General features: G+C 17.6%; 1 protein-coding gene across 1 annotated transcript in view; it reads left to right on the top strand.

Moving 5' to 3' along the window:
* Window positions 1-17,406, top strand: part of LOC125290195 (40S ribosomal protein S11-like) — a 63,899-nt gene extending 46,493 nt beyond the window's left edge. Inside the window, exon 2 of the mRNA XM_048237122.1 lies at window positions 16,993-17,406. Coding sequence (XP_048093079.1) covers window positions 16,993-17,406 — 414 coding nt within the window. The remainder of the gene's footprint in view (window positions 1-16,992) is intronic.
* Window positions 17,407-19,561: the final 2,155 nt, after the last annotated feature.

Raw genomic sequence — 19,561 nt, 5'->3', positions numbered from 1 at the left:
TTCTTTCAATCCATTTTTTGCCTTTTTACTTAATAAGTTTAAAAATTTAATAATAATATTATCTTGATGATTATAAACAACATATCAAGATTTCAATTCTTTATGTAGATTAATTAACTAGTTATTATCTTTATCTGCTGCATAAATCTAATGGATTGTTGTATAATAATAGATAATAACAAATATTATTTTTAACATTTTAATAATTTTTTTAGGATATTTTTATACATTTTTAAACTATAATTTAAAACATTTATTTTTATAACAAATAGTAAAGTGTAGTTTCTACCAGAATTTAATATCCTAAAATAATAATAAAATTAATGATTTTTTTAAAGAATATATTTATTTTTTATAATTAATAATTTTGTAATACTAAAAACAATTAAATTATTATTATTTTTCATTGTTTTGTATTTTTTAAGTTAAATTAATTTTTAAATTTTTTATTTGTATATTAATATTATGTTAAAAAAATACCATGAGTTCCCTCCTACTTACTCGCTAAGGGAAACAGGGAGATTTGAAGCATAAAAATATACCCATAGTTTAAAGATATATAAAAATTGAAATACGTTAATATTAAATTATTTTTTTGAATATATATAATTTATATAGTATTTAATTTTCATATTTTTTATTAATTTTCAGTTATAAAAATAACATTAAAATTTAAATAAATCCATCAAGAATTTACAATAATTAAAAGTAAAAAGAGAAAAGGGAATTTTACTTTATGAAGGATTTTATTATAATTTAAGAAATAATAATAATTCTCAAAAAAAACTGAAGATACAAAATAAGAACATGTTCTGAAAGTTACAAAATATATCAAAGTGAAATAATATCATCAAAAGTGCATAATCATTCACTAGATTATGAGTATAATAAAACACAATTTTTAATTTTTAAGTGTAAATAGAGATCTATTAATATAACTGAAACTACTAGAGATATAATTAATGCTGAGTTTAAAATTTTAACTCTCATGTCTTAAATAAAATGCATAATTATAAATCTTGTAATGATCTAATAACATGGACTAGAAAGTGTAATAATATTACACAATACAATAATTACATATAGTATTCCTGAATCTATAAAATTTACTTTTGGATTAGAAAAATTTTTATAATATGATTCATGTGTCGATAATGAGAATCGAATATTAATTTTTTTAACTGATACTTACTTTTCTTTTCTTGATAATGCAAATACTTGGTACTGTGATGGAACTTTTAAGTCATATCCCCGAGAATTTTATCAATTATATATAATAATGGGATATATTAATAAAAAAGCGCTTTCTTTAGTTTATATTTTAATGAAAAATAAAAATAAAATTTTATATACTACAGCTTTTCAATTTATAAAGGAGAAAATTAGATCTAGTCCAAAATATATTGTAATAAATTTTGAGATGACAGCTTATATATCATTTTCAGAAATATTTACAGAATTAAAAATGATGGGTGCTTTTTTTCATTTATCTCAAATTCTATTTAGAAAAGTTTAAAGTTTAAACCTTGTTTGTATATGCAAATCTTAACCAATTTTTAGAATGAATTTTGCAATGATTATGTCATTATCAACAGTTCCACTTGATAACTTTGAATTAAAAAAAATCAAATAATAATTGTGAAAATATACTTCTATTATGAAATTTATTTAAAAAAGGATATTACAAAGTCGAAAATTTTAAAAAAAATATTTTTTCTCCGAAATTTTGATCTATAGTAGAAAGAGAATTAGATTATATACCTAAGACTATAAATTATTTAGAAGGAGGGCATAGATCTTTAAATGCTAATATAAGAATTGCAAATCCAAGTCTTTATGAAATTGGTACATAATTAAAAAAATAACATTGCTTTGTTGAAAACAAAATAAGCAAATTATTTCTATAAATTAATAATTAGATTATAAATATTATTAGTGAAGTTAGAAAAAAAATTCTATTATATAACACATTTTTCGGAATTCATTATCTTAAAATCATATCGGGTATACTTAATATTAATTAATAAATTTTAACTTTTTATTTTATGTTAAATAATATATATTCTAAAAATTATATTAAAAAATAAAATTAAATTTTAATAATTTTAGAAAAACATGTATATATTTTAGGTAATAAACTATATATTTTATTAAAAAATCATTAATTTTATTATTATTTTATGATATTAAATTCTAGTCGAAACTACGCCAAGCCATAATAAATATATAATTTATATAATATTAAAACAAATGTAATTGATGGGTTCCACATCCATTCCGGGCTATATTTTTAATAATATTAAGATTTTAAGATTATAATTAAATTAATTATAAAAATATATGAAAAGTTTTATAAAATATATTTTTTAAAATTAAAAATAATTAATTTTTTGATTTATTTTTTTATGATTAAAATTTATTTTTGTGTATAATCCTGGGGCCAGATCTATCCAGAGTAAAATATTATATCAAAATCATATAAATATTACAAAAAAAATAATATTTATTAAAAAACCAATGAAAATATTTAGTTATTATTTAGAATTTATAAATATTTTCAATGAAAATATTGAAAATATTAGAGTTTATTTTAGTAGTGGCCGCATTCATCCCATTCCATATAAATTGAAAAAAACATAATAAAATTAAATAAAAAACAAATAGGAGGATATATTAATTATTTAAAAAACAATAATATTCCAGATAATTTATCAATACAATAGAAAAGAGATATTTATTAAGTTTAGATGAAAGATATGAAAAAGGTATTATAATATCTATTGATAATTAGATTTTTAAAATTCAAACCGATGATTAGATTTTTAAAATTAATAAAAATAATATAATTAATTATTTATTTCAATTTAAATAATAAAAAAATATTATGATAAAAATATTATTTATAGCCCGGAATGGTTGTGGGCCTAACATAACAGTAATAATAGAAAAACATTGAATAAATAAATATATAATATATAAAAAATTTATTATGATAATATTAAAATCCTTTAAAATATGATTTATATAATATATTAAAGAAAAAAATGACACACAAACATGGAAAATGATTAGAATATCAATTCGAAAATTTTCCATAAAAAACACTTCCTTCGACCCAGAAATAGGAAAAAAGAAGTAAAGGGACCTTCATCAGGAGGATAGTCCTAGTCTAAACCTGACTAGAAGAATAAAGGAATTGAGACAGATCACTACTTTATTTTAACTGATAGTAATAAGGGGTTCGAATCCGATCAACCCCTTATTACTACTAATATTTTTAAGACATCAGTTTTAAATGTTTCTAATGGCAGTTCCACCACTAATTACGAGTAGGATCCTCAAGACTCTTGTATGACTTTTCCTAAATAGGGGGCGGTGGAATCAATCCCTATAAAACTCTACCCTATGTCATCCTCATATGATGACGGGAAAGGCGCAGTTCGAACCTCCTCCAATAAAAGGAGAAAAACTGATAGGGATAGTGATTAGTCTATCCCCAATCAGCCAGAACACATCCGGCCATGTGGTACTAATCAAAAATCACATGTGGGTGTTGATGTCCGAATATCAACATCCAACTCCGACGTACGTCTTAGACTCCTTGCTAAGATAGAGAACTCATGAGATTAGATGTCTGACATCGAAGCTCGTGAAAATCTATTAAGGCTCGACAAGCTCAGTGGAAGGTATGACATCATTTCAAAGATAAATGATGCCATGACCTCTCTATTAGCCTCTGATGAGATTAAGGCTTTAGATAAGGATAACTTCTCTATAGAAGTTATTAATTATCTAACTTACATCGGTGGTATCATTTACAAGGATATTGTAAATGGTACTAAGTCCAGGTCATCTATTTAGGTTGTTGGTATCTAGTATAAAAATATCTTTTCAAAGACTAAAAAAGAAGATTTATTTTATATTAAAACTTTTATTATAATAGAATAGATTTAGTTAGAATATAAAGTTGTTATAGATGATTGATTCATTATCTCCATATTGTTAATTATTTAGTTATAGTTTAGTCTCTATTCAATAGAGATGAAATGGTTCTAGTTAGAGACTAGTTCATAAGATTAATTAGGAGATAGAGACATACTAGGATGGAGAAATCCGAAAGGAATTTCTCTTGAGTATGTTATAGGCTATCCCTAAGAAAACTTATAAAATATCTCAATGGTATCAACCTCAACCTTTATAGTAGTATAGTCAAGGTGTAATGTAGAAAATAGAGTACTTAAGGGAGGTAGCCTTATCGGCTGCTAATGATTTTAAGACGTCTATAGGATACTTATTATGTTAAAAAAGAAAGATGTCTTATATTAGTAAATAAGATGGAGTCTACTCTGAGACGTGAAGACTATTGTTGTTCAAGTAGCTATAGGTGCTTTTGGTGCTGTTACAAAGAATTTCAATCATCTGATCTCAGAGGTCATACCTGCCAACATAGGCAAGTAGGTGGTCCACAGAGCAATCCAATCCGTGGAACATTAGATATCGTCTGGCAGAGTAAACATACATAAGGCAGTCATTAGAAATATTAATTAATTTAATTTTTAAAAATTAAAATTTAAAAAAAAAGAATATTTATGACTATATAAAGTTATATAGTATAAGACTTTTAAAATATATTTTTTAGAAATAAATAATCCAAAGATATAATATATCTTATTTTATAAATTTATGATATTAAAATATTCAATCTATTGATATAATATAATTAAATATTAAAAATAATAGATTGAATTTACTTCTCTATTAATAAAAAAAATAGATTTCTTATAATAAAAGTACAAATCATTTACTATAATAATCTTAAGCAAATTATATGTTAAAAAAAATTAAGTATTATCTTATTTACTATACTGTTATATTAAAAAATTTTATTTTTTATTAAAAATAATTTATTTATTTGAATCATTAATAACTTTTAAATAATTAATAATATATTTTAATAGTTTTTTTTGGTTTTATTAAATAATATTTACTATATAATTTTTCATAATAAAAATTATACTCTAAATCAAGCTAATATAGATGAATATATCAATAATATACATTAGTTCAATAAGATAATAAATATATTTCTATATATAAGAAGTAACAAGCTCTAAATAGATAAATACTATTATAACATATATTTATAATAGTATAAGAAAACATAAATTTAAAAAAACTTATAATATTTATTATAATTTATTTAATAATTGTTCAATATCTATATAATATCTATATAAAATAAGATTAAAATATGTTTTATTATTTTTATAAAAAACATAAAAAATGATATAAATAAAAAATAATTAATTAATTTAAACGATTTATTAAAATTTATTTTTATTTTTAATTATATTTATTATATAATATTAATTTATCTTATAAAATAGATTTATATTTTCTGTTTTTTATCTTGATTATTTTTTATTAATATAAATAATAAATTAATGATATTAAAACTATTTTATTAAATCTAATTATTATTTGATAATAATGTAATAAAAAGTATTAATTAATTATTTTTTAAATTTATGTTTTTTTGATACTTGTATAAATCGATGTTATATAAGTGTTATCTATGTAGAGCTTGTTAATTCTTATATATATAAATATATTTATTATCTTATTGTACTAATGTATATTATTGATATATTCATCTATTTTAGCTTGATTTAGAGTATAATTTTTATTATGAAAAATTATATATTAAATATTATTTATTAAAGATAGATAACTGAATAATATTAATCAAATGATACATTATATTTTTAATAATGTATATTCTTAGTATAAATGATACTAAAATAATATTGAATATTTTAAAAATTAATTTAATTTACTTTGTTTATTTTTTCCGAAAACATATAATTTAACTGTTAATTTATAATCTATAATTTGAGATTCTAATAAGCTTATTATTCTCTAATATCATTCTGAATGAACAAGTTTTTTTTCTTTATTTAATAAATCATTTGTTTCTACTAATTCAGGTTTACTATTTCATAATAAATTTAACATAAAATCTCCATATTCTAACTATGATGGTTGATATATAAATAATTGTATAATTCCCGGATATGAATATTTCATTTCTATTTTTAAATTATCTAATATATTTTCATCTTTTGAATTTTTAATTACAATATTATACTAAAAAACATTTTCATCTTTTAATTTTATAAAATTAGAACTGTTATCAAATATATATCATTCTTTAAATTTTTCTTTTAAATACGGTAGATAAGAATTATCTATAAGATTTTTTCAAAAATCTTTATTTGAAGAAATTGAATCAAATTTTTCCTTACTTATATTTTTAAAATCAAACATAGTAGATATAATAAAATCATTTTTATGACTCATAATTTTTATTAAATTTATATTTATTAATAGTCTTGGATTAATAGAATATGTTTTATATGTATCTATTAAATTTATTTCAGCTTCTTCTAAATATTTATCAAGTTTACAATCAATATTCATATATTTTTTAATATTATTTTCTATTGTTAATTTCAATTTATTTTCTATCTAAGATACATAATCAATTTGAATAATATATCTTAAATTTTTATCTAATATACTTGATAAATCTAAATATAATACATGACTCTATGATATTATTTCATAAAAAAATCTAATTTTTCCTAATTTTTCCTATTTTAAAGACTCTATATATAAAATAAAATCTTCAATTTTAAAAATTAAATTCTTTATTTTAGATTCAATAAATTCCTAAATAATTTTATGAATATTAGAAGCTAATATTTCTAAAATTTCATTCTTAAAAAAAGATGAATCATTTTCATTGTCAAAATTTATTTTTGCTAATCTAAAAATCTAATAATTTGTATAAAATGATTTGTAAATAATCCCAATTTTTTTTGAAAAAAATAATTTGTCAGATGCAGAAATAATATCACATACTAATAAACTTAAATAAAATATATAAATCATATTTTTATAATAATACATAAATCTATAGTAGCCCGAATTTTAAAAATCTATTTATTTTAATTAATATATATCTATAAAAAAATTAATATAAATTTAAAAATATGGGAATTAAAACTAAGAGATAAAATTTATAATAATGATAATAAAAATAATAATTCATATTATAAATGACTTTAAATATATTTTTAATATAACCTTTAAATATAATAATATTATTCTATATATTTATAAATAAATAATATAATTCTATATTCTATATTTAATATAAATAATAGAAAAAATTGTATCTATATTATTTTTATGTTAATTTCATATAAATTATTTATTTTTACATAAATTTTATATCTAATATAAATAATGATCCTAATATTAATTTTTTTAAATACTTATTTTTTAATATATACAAATGATGTATTAAAAAAGAAAATCGAATGGAATTAGATTCTCATTTAGTTAATTACGTTGAAATGAAATATTTACATAATGAATTAATTAAATTTATTTCATTTAATAATTTAAAAGAAATTAAAAGTATATATTTTATAAATTCTCCAATATTCTTTTAGTTGTTCTTTATAGAATTTATTATACAAAATATATTTATATATCATAAAGAAAAATATGAAAAGTATGAAACAGAAATATCTAATTTAATAAATACTTTAGAATTATATAGAAATGTTAGTAGAGATATGTTAAATAATAATTTTTTATTGAGATTTATAATAAATGAAACTTTATTCGAAGAAAGCGAACTACTTATATATATAAAAGAAATGAATAGCCATATAGATAAAATAAATCATTATATAGAAATAATATTCGGAGAAAAATTAAATAAATTAAATGAAATAATACAGGAAAAATATAAAGATTTTAAATTTGATTCTATAAATAGTATATTAAAAAATGTTATTATAGATAGTAAATTAATAAAAATAGATATGAAAGAATTATATAAAATTATTTTAAAAAATTATTTATCTAATTATTATTTATTTCATCATACTCTTAATATAAAAAATATAGAATGAAAAGATAAAGCGGAAAAACTTTTTAATAATAAATTATCCTATTCTAAATTTATTATAAATGAAGCTAGCCATATGAACTCATTTGTTGATCAAATGAATAAAAATTTTACTAAAAATGAAAATAAAACAAATGTAACTCATAAAGGATTCGAATATAATTCCCTAATTGAAAATTTTTTAAAAAATCCACTTAATAAAAAAGATTCTTTAGAAATAAGCGAAGAATATTTCGTTAGTAATATAGATGAATATTTAAAAATCTTAAATAATATAGACGAATATTTAAAAAAATTTGCATTAGAATTTGATTTAGCTGAAGATTATGAAAAATATCAAAATTATTATAAACACTCATCAAAAATTATAGCTGAATTAAATAAAAATGATTATAGTAAATTTTCTCAAGAAGAAAAATAATTAATTAATTAATTAATAAAAAATATTTTCGGAAATATATTTTAATCATGATAATATTTTTGTTTATATTATATAATGTCTTATTATTTGATTATACTAAAAAATTATGAGAAATACATATAGAAGTTGATATAGAAAAAGAACCTTATATAAAAAAAGATAAAAATATTGAATTTCCTGTTATTAAAACATATTTCTTCTCTTATACATGCCAATATCCTAAAAATGTTAAATGCTTAATATTCTATACCGTAGAAGAAACTAATTTAAGAAATGCTCATATTAATTATTATTGTTATCAACAATGAAAAACTGAATCTTTTTGATATAATAATAACATAATAAATATTAATAATCTAATGCGATATACATATACAGGTGTTAATTATTTTGATGTCATATTATATTTAAATGAAGAAAAAAAAATTGAATATGAAAAATTATTATTAAATAATAATGATAGTAAAATGAAAAAAAATAATTTTATAATGATAAATGTTGAAGATATCGTTGAATTTGTTTGTAAAAAATGCATTGAAGAAGATAATGATGGTATGATAGAATCCTTTCTATATAAATATATTACCGATGAAGAATTTGCAAAAATGGATATAAAAATTGAAACTTCTTTTTTTGATAAAATAAGAATATGATTAAGTATTATTATCTCTACATATATATTATATAAAACATATAATTATATATATGAATCCAATAGAAAAATAAATGATATAGAAATTATTTATTAATTAAATAATAGTTTCTTATTTCAATAATATCATCTCATCAACTTCTTTTAAAAATTTTATAATAAATTCAACGTTAATATTATCTTTCTTTAATAAATTTAAATATATAGCATTCTTTATCATTTCATATATTATAGCTAATTTCTAATCCTATATTAAAATATTATATAATTCCATAAATTTTATATAATTTGATTCTATCCAATACTTATTCTCTTTATATACTTCTAATTCATTATTTTTTATATTCTTTATACATACTATATTATTTAATAAATTATTCTTAATATTTATTATATTATTTTTAAAATTCTCTATAATTATTTTATCTGTTGATTTAACAATTATTAATTTTATATTAAATTTTAATATATCGAGCTTATTGTAATTTATTTTTTTAAAATTTTTTCCCATTATATTATTTATTTTTATAAAAGAAAATAATTTTTCTAACTCCTTTTTATCATATTTATTTTTAATTTCAGTCACTTCATTCTAATATTCTAATATCTTATTTTTTAATAATTTATAATCAAATAAATCATCTAAACCCTTAAAATATAAAAATATTTCCCACTAACCTAATAAAAAATAAATTTTTTTTATTAATGAATTTTTTATATCATACTTTCTCATAATATATTTTTCAAATATATATTTATATTCATAAAATAAATGCATCAATTCTCTAATATAATTCTAAAATTCCGGACTACTTCATATTTTATTTAATATCTCTATTATACACTACTCCTAATTATAAACTATACTTTTCTTTAACTTATTAAATTCATTATATAATTCATTATATAAATCCTTTAATCGATAAAATACATTATCAAAATTTTCTATAAAATTCCATTTGTTATTATTTCAATTTATGTCCTAAAAAAATAATTTTTTAAATTCCTATTCAATTATTATTTTTGATTTTTTACTCTAATTAATAATACTAATAAATCAATTATAAATAGATGATAATCAAATATACATATAATAACAATCTTTACTTATTTCTATTACTATTAATGAATCCATCATATCATCATTAAAAATCTAAAGATAATAATTCTTTTTGCGATGATAAAGATACTAATAATAAATTAAAATAATAAATTATCTATTCCCTCTTCTTTATATACTACTCATCCTCTAATCAATATTGATTCTTCATATTAATATTTAATATCGATAATATACTTTCATACTTATCATATAAATATTTATTACTTATTTTTTTAATGTCTTCTCTCATTAATATGACCTCTCTACTTACATAAAAAATATTTATTTTGTATATTTTATCTTTATGTCAATAATATTCCCATAACTAAAACATATCTATTAAACTATTTCTTAACATATTTCATCTATATATAATTTTTTTTATGATTATCAATACTAATTGTTTTTCCTTTTCATACCATAAATTCACTAAATATTATTATTAAAATAATTTTCATAAAATTAAAAATCTTAAAGTAATAATTACATAAAATATATAATTAATATAATAATTATTCTTTCTACTATTCTCATTTATTTAAATTTTCCTTAATAGTCTAATATAATCGAGTTTCTTCTATTGTTAATTCATACTAATCAAACTCTATTTCATATTTTATTTTATTTAAATATTCTCTTCCTAACTATATTCCATACTATAATTCTTTCTTAATTCTAACATAAAATATAGTAGAATTTAAAATTCATGCTAAATATTCAGATTTATAAAGTTTAATTGATTCCATATTCTATATAATAACTTTTATTTTCTTATAATAAGATTCTGATTTCTCTATCCATAAATTCTCCTCTTTCTATGTTTTGTCCGAAAATTCTAATAAATATCTATATGTATCTGCTATCCATCTATTATTATCTACATAATTTTTTAATACAATTTTATCCTATTTAAAATCCCTCTCTAAATACGGTATAACTTTATCCTTTAATATTTTTATTACTTTAAAACAAATACATCTTAAATTATCTTTTATCTTATTCATATAAATCTAAATTTTATTATTTTTCTAATAATATAATGTATTTCCTGTTAAAATTAAATTTCTATACTCATCTATAATTCTCTTATATATTATTAAAAAATATCTTATATTCTCATTACTCTTAATTATATCTTCATTATTATCTATTATTTCAATATATATTTTAATTGCATCCTTTCAAAATCCCATATTATATAATATATTTGCCACATTTATACTCTTATCAATATTCTTATAATCTATTAATTCCTTTATCTTGTCATTTATTTCTATTATATTATTTGACATAAATAAATTTAATTTTAAAACACAAAAATAATTAATTTTTATTATCTGATTTTATAAGCTCCGATTGTAAATTATGTATTTTGCTATCTTCCTAATTAATAATACTTATTATATTTTTCTCCTTACTTAATACTACTCAATTCTTCTTAATATAATCCAAATCCAAATAACGTGGTACAATTAATGGACTATAATTTATTTTATTTCCTTTAGAACAATACTCATTTAATACTCTTAAAAATCTTATACTATATCATATCCCCTCTAAAAATGAAAATACTATATTAACCTAAACATAACACATTACTCCTATTAAAAATATAATAAAAAATGAAATATTTCCTGCATTAAATGCATATGTAATATATACACATAATGATAACTAATATATTATTATAAAAAATATCACTTTTAAAATTTTTATAAAATCTAAATTTATAGCATACTATACCGTATTTAATTTTATTTTCTATAAAAAATAATATGAACTAAAATAATCATTTCCATACATAGCTATTCATAAATAATTGTTACTGTTTATTATATAATATAAAAAATCATCTAAAATATTATCTTTAATTTCTATACTTTTTAATAAATAATAAATTCCTCTTAAAAAATTTGAATCCTTATTCTTTGCTATTATAATAATAAAATTTATTATATCAAGTGGTAAAAAAATAGTTTCTATAAAACTACCTAAATATATTGATCCTATATTCCATATACTTCTTAAATATTCTATCGCTATTCCATATTTACTCTTTTCCTTGTGAAATTTTATTGTTTTTAAATAATTTGAAAATAATCTTAATCCTATTAAATTATATATAAAATTTATTCCAAATTTAAATAAATTAATAAATATAAATAATAAAAAAATAGAATTAAAACTTTTTTCTATTATTAATTCAGCTAATAATTTTTTCATAAATAAATAAATTAAATACTAATTAAATACTGTTACTATAATCATTATTGGTATTATAAAAATTATTCTATTTTTTACTTGTTTTAAATTTTTTTCTATTACATCTAATATAGACTAAATATAATCCTTATACTTTGTAGATATATAAAACATAATACTCCCATAATTAAATAAAAAAACTACTATAATAAAATATAAAAAATCATATCTATTAATTCCATTTTTTTTAAATTTTAAAAAATAAAAATATCCTAATCATACAAAAAAATAAAAAAATGATACCATATTAATAGTCGGTAATATCTTTCTATAAAATAAATTAGGTTGAATTAATGAAATAAAAAAAAATAAATATACTATTAAAGGAATTAATAATACTAATACTAATAATATATTTCATACTTTATCTAATTCTTTTAAAATATAATTATTGTGAATATTATTTATTATATTTTCCTTTCATATAAACTGACCTAAATAACCTAATATACATAATAAAAGAATTAAAAATGGAAAATCTGTTATAAATCTTAATTTATAAAACTTTATTCTTATATTTTGACTTCTCTATTCTATTATTCCCATACTAATAAAATTTAATACATATTTTAATATACCCATATATTTTTTATTTAATGTTAAAATATACGTTTAATTATTATAATATCTCTAAAATACTTTTTTATCCTCTTCCGTGTTTTTAAAATACTCATTTATTAATCAATATCCATAACTAGGTAATAAATTTGCTTCTCAATTCCCATATTTAAATGATAAATATTTATTTTCTTTACCTTTCTAACTAATAAAAACATTATACCTAAATTGTCTATTATTCTCCCATCCCCACCATTATATATTTTATATCTTTTTTCTCTTCCTGATTTAAAAAATTAAGCTTAATATAATCATACATATTTATAAATAATCTATGAATTTTTTCTAAATTTCAAAAAGAAAAATAATAACTAGTTCATGATAATGCATTAGTTAAATTTATCTTTCCCTTTTCCTCACTTTCACTCCTTAATTTAATTATATATTTATTACAAAATGCCTTGTTAATTTTACATATAGGATCATTATTATTCTCTTTAGATATACTATTATACATTATCTTATAATTATTATATAACATCCTCCACTTATACATGAAATATAATCCATTTTTTTAATAATCTATTTTCTAATATTCATTTAATATATCCTATCGATATTCCCGATGCTTTATATCCTCCACCTCTTATTGCTATTCCTCTAGAATTATTCATGTCAATATTCCATATACTCTATTCGATAAAATATGGTTCATTGTTCTATATATACCATCTAAAATCGATACAATTTATTTTATTAAAAAAATTATTATATATTTTATCATTAACTATATTATTATTTTTATATCTTAAAAATTATATTATATTTTTTATTTGTGATAAATTTAGATATTATCTTTTTTATAAAAATAAATGAATCCTTATAAAATTTTAAATGTAAATAAAAATAGTACTTTAAAAGAAATAAAAACAAATTTTAAAAAATTGGCTCTAATCTATCATCCTGATAAAAAAACTGGAGATATAAATAAATTTAAAGAAATATACACTGCTTATAGAATTCTTTCAGATAAAAAAGAAAATAAAAAAATAAAAAATGAATTCGAAGAAGATCTTCTATATACTTACGAAAGAGATTTCTGAAATTTTTATAATAATAAATATAATTTCGATAAACAATTAAATGAAATTTTATTAAAAAATAATGATAATGATTATCTAAATGAAACTAATACTTTCATATTATTCATTTTAATTTTTGGTTGTCTCTCTATCTTATGATATAATTTATTAGAATAAACACAAAGATAATAAATGAGAAGACTCAAATATCATGAACATAAACTCTTAAAAAAAGTAAATTTTTATAATTGATCTATAGATAATAAAAATGCTTATAATATAATTTCTATTTTTGCTCTAGATGATAATGAACATTATGAATTCTATAATAATATTGTTTTAAAAATTAAAAAATTGAAAAATACTCTAAAATTATTACCAAAAAATAATAAAATTAAACATACTGTCTCCATCTGATTAGAAAAAATATTAAATAATTATTCAATAAATGATACTGTCTCCTCTATCTGTCGTAGAAGACTCCTATATCTAGTTAAAAAACAAAAATTTGCTGAAAATTATATAATTGCTAAATAGATGATAGAAAATAAACATATTTCAATAAATAATAATATTATTACAAATATTAATTTTATAGTCTCTAAAGACGATGAATTTAAAATTAATTGATCCCCAAATAGTAAATATAAAAAATATATAAATCAACATTTTGATCAAATTGATCAATATTAAAATGATTTATATAATCTTATCATTCTGATATATAAAAATAAGATTATGAATCTATTAATTAAAATTTATTTTATACATATTTTTCTTAATTTTATACTTACTATAGACATCACTGCTCAAATAGATTTCTTTTTAATATATCTACTAAAAAGAAATCTAAATCAAAATAAAATTTTTTGAATAGAATTTATTTTAATCTTTAAAAAAACAAAAGTTTATCATAAAATAAAAGAAAATGAATATTTTTATGTAATAGATAAAGATATTAAAAAATTTAATAAAATTTATATCTCTAAAATTTAGAAAATTTTAATAAATGAATCAATCTATCTCATCAATCAATTAGACAAATTAAAAAATAATATGTTTCAAAATAATGATAGTAATTATGAAAAAGATCTGAAAAAATATATTGATATTATAAATATAAAACTTATACAAAAATTAACAGATACTAATTTCATTAAAGAAAAATTAGAAAATATAATTATAAATTTTGATAATATCACTTAGCTTCTTTCCACTCTAAAAATTATTCTGAGACAATTATACTTAAATTTTAGATATGGTATAATCGGTTTTGATATAAGAAATTCAATCTATAATATTTTATTTTTCTTAGAATATTTCGGCTTTATATATAAAATGTTAAAAAATAAACATAAATCTAATAATAAATTTTGATCCAATAATAATACTCACTTCATTCTAGATATAGACGCTATTCAATTAATTTTTTATAGTATTTTTGATATACTAAACTATAGTAAACTCCTAGAAACTTATATGTCAAAATTTAAAACTTCAGATGTTTTTGACCTATTAGAAAATAATGTTTCATTCTTTTTAAATTTACATAATAGATCCAATATATTCATTGATTTTCTAAATAAATTAGAATATAATATAAATGAAATTACTAATAAAAATGAATTAAAATTATTGGAAAAAAATATAAATAAAACTCCCGATATATATGATTTCTATATAGATAATAGTAAAGATAATAATATAGAATCAGTCTATAATAGTCTCCTATATATATACGATAATAATAAAGAATATGAATATCTAACTAATGAAGAAATAAATGAATTAAAAAAAGATAATATTTATGATAAAATAATAATAGTAAAAGATAATGATTATATTAGTAATACTCTATCAGTCAGTAAAAAATCTAATATATATTCCTGTTATCTAAAAAATACTGACTCAAACTATAATATTTCATACGATGAAGATAATACTTATGATACAATAAGCTTAGACATATCCAATCAATTAGAAAAAAATATTTTACTAAATACTAATGTAAAAAAAAATAAAATCATTTTATTTTCGATGTTCGTTTCTAGTATAATTTTAGTCAAAATATTATTCTATTCAATAATTATATGATTTTCATCCTTAGAAGAAAATGAACCAAAAAAAAGATCCACTAATTATAGCATCTCTAATTAATTATATTGATATTTTTTAGTGTAATTATATATGAAACATAAAAATAAATTTTTTAATCTTCATAAAAATATTTTTTCTGAAAATAAAATTGAAAAAATAATTAATAGAGCTCTCATTTTTTCTAATATTAATAATATAGAAAATATTTCCAATATTAATACTAATACTGAAAATATTTATAATTTTATTAAAAAAAATAAATTAAATTATAATAAATTAAAAGATTATATCAATAATGAAAATTGATCAGAATTACAAATTCTTATCTCTAATATAATTCCCGATATTTTATCTAAATCTCCAATTCTTCTAATCCTAATAAATATTGAAAATTTTATCCTATATATAAAAAATAACGATATTAATAAAGCTATTAATTATTTTCAATCTAATCTAATCCCTATTTGTAATAAAAATAAAAAATATTTATCCATATTAGAAGACTTAAATGCTTATTGTTTATTCCAAAATGAACCCGTAATGAAACACTATATAACAACTGAAGATAATAAATTAAATAACTCCTTAATTAATTATTTAAATCTAAATAAAAATGAAAGAAAAGAAAATCTTCTAAAATATATTCTTAAAATAATAGAAAAATTTTGCTTTGAAAAAATAAATATTAATTCTAAAAAATTTTATACTAATATATTATACGATCTAGATAATATCTATCATTTTAATCAATTTTTATCTGAAAAAATTAATAATCCCTTCATATAAATAATTTTTATTTTTATCATGGAACATATTAAAACTTATCAATAGTAGTTACCTATTAAAGGTGGTAAAAAAATAATAGTAACAAAAGAAGATGGTAAAAAAATAACTAGATACTATAAATCTCCTGGATTTGATATAGAAATTCCTTATGAAGCTAAACATGGTACTTATATAGATAAAAAATGTCCCTTCACTGGACAAGTTAATATAAGAGGTAAAATTCTTAAAGTAAAAGTCGTTAGTACTAAAATGCAAAGAACTATAGTATGTAGAAGGGATTATCTTTTCTATATAAAAAAATATAATAGATACGAAAGAAGACATAGTAATATTAAAGCACATTGTAGTCCTTGTTTCAGAATAAAAGAAGGTGATATTGTTAAAATAGGTGAATGTAGACCTTTATCTAAAACTGTTAGATTTAATGTATTGTCTATCGAAACTAATAAAAATTCTAAGTAATTTTTTTATATTTTTATCATTTTACTTAAAATTAAAAAAATGTTATATGTTACAAATATTTTAATTCTTGGGAAAATTTATTCCTTAGAAGATATTTTAATATCTCAAGTAATTGACAAGTGTAATAATAATAATATTAAGATAATATTCTGTTTAGATTTTGTACCTGATGATGAAAATAAATTTAATGATTTTAATTCAATATTAACAAAAAATAATTTAACTTTTATTTATTTTGATAATAAACCTTATAATAAAATAAATAATATAATAGTTATGGAAAAAAATAAACTTAATATATTAGAAAATTTTAAAATACTTTATATTAATGAAGATATTTGTAATAATATTATAAATACTAATGAAAAATGAAATATAGATCTTCTATTCACAGATAATTATCCTTATAATGAAATATTAATGTATAAAGATAATTATAAAAATATTCTTTTTGATTTAAAAGATTGTATCCCTATGGGAAAAATAGAAAATAATATTCATTATAGCTATCATATCTCTTCCTTTCCCTATACTAAAATTATTGAACCTTGAATTGTTTAGAATTCTTTATATATGTATATAGGTGTAGAACCTTATAATGAAAATATAGAAAATTCTTCCTTCATATTACCAGAATTAAAATCTTATAAAAAATCAAATACTTTTCATCCTTATTATTTATAGAAAATATTATATAATAAATGCTGGTTCTGTATATGCTCTGATTATTTTAATTCAGATCTTATATATAAATGTTTAGATAATTTTATAATTAATTTATTGCCATAGTCTGAATTCTTAGGTATTATGAATATATCTTCTGTTAATCATATAAATAATTCTTTAAATTTTAATAAAATTGAATTAATAGAATTAAATAATTACATAAAATTATTAGATTTAAATTTAAAAAAATTTAATCTTACCCTTTTAATTCTAGAAAATTCTTATGATATTATTAAACATTATAACTCTCAATTATATCTAGTAAATTATAAATATTTTGATATCAGAAAAATTATAAATTATTGTAAGTATAGACAAAAAATTAATAAAAATATTAAAATTAAATTTTATAATATAAATGAATTGAAATATTTTTGAAATAGAGAAAATCAATATGAATGCATTTATTTTTTATTATAATGAAGGTATAACAATAATATGAGGGTATAGATGACTCCATAAAATTTTATAAAAAATTAAAAAAATTAGATTTATTTATATTTATATAAAAAAGATAATTATAATTTCATACAATAGAAATATTTCTTAGATAAATACATAAATATAAATTTTATATAATTTACATAATTTTTTTATTTGTGTTTTTATATAAATGAATAATAATGAATAGTTCCTTGAAAGTACAAGAACTTCACAATTAACTTATAGTCAAGTAAAAGAATTAAGAACTGAGTTAAAAAATAATCCAAGGATTAAAATAAAATATTTATTAGAAAAATTATGTTTTAATGATGAAGATACACATAATATTAATATTGTTATGAATAGAAATAAAATTTATACTTGAAATGATTTATTTAAATTATCAACAAAAGAATGATTTATTTTACCAATAGATGAATCAATTAAAACAGATATTTATACAAAATTAAAATTTTTAAAACATTAGAATAAATTAGACCAATAGTAGAAAACTGTATTTAATTTATTAATTCATTCTAGAATAACATTTTTCATTTTATTTTCATTAGGATTAATTTTATTGTTTTTTGGTATAATTTATTTAATGCTAACATATAATTTATATTATGAAGAATATCGATATGATGATAAATGTAATAAAATAAATAATAATTGTGACTTTATATTTAATGTATCTCAAGAAACAAAATTTCCTTTATTTATTTATTATAAAATAGAAAATTTCTTTCAAAATGATAGAGTCTATAGTACTGATTTGAATTATTTATAGATAACTGGATATGATCCTAAATCTACTTATAACTGTAATATGGTAGATAAAAATGAAGAAGATAAAGTTTATTATCCATGTGGTGCATTAAGTATAAGTTATTTTACTGATAAATATGAAGTATATATAGACGGAAAAAAATTATATACAAATGAACAAATTAAAGAAATGAATATTACTCCTGAATTTTATTTAAATAAAAATGTTATTCCTAGA

This window comes from Alosa alosa, unplaced genomic scaffold, assembly GCF_017589495.1.
Source record: "Alosa alosa isolate M-15738 ecotype Scorff River unplaced genomic scaffold, AALO_Geno_1.1 AALO_1.0_unplaced_2, whole genome shotgun sequence".
NCBI classification, from domain to species: Eukaryota; Metazoa; Chordata; class Actinopteri; order Clupeiformes; family Clupeidae; genus Alosa; species Alosa alosa.
The sequence above is the reverse complement of the archived record's forward strand: the minus strand, read 5'-3'. Positions and strand labels throughout refer to the sequence as shown.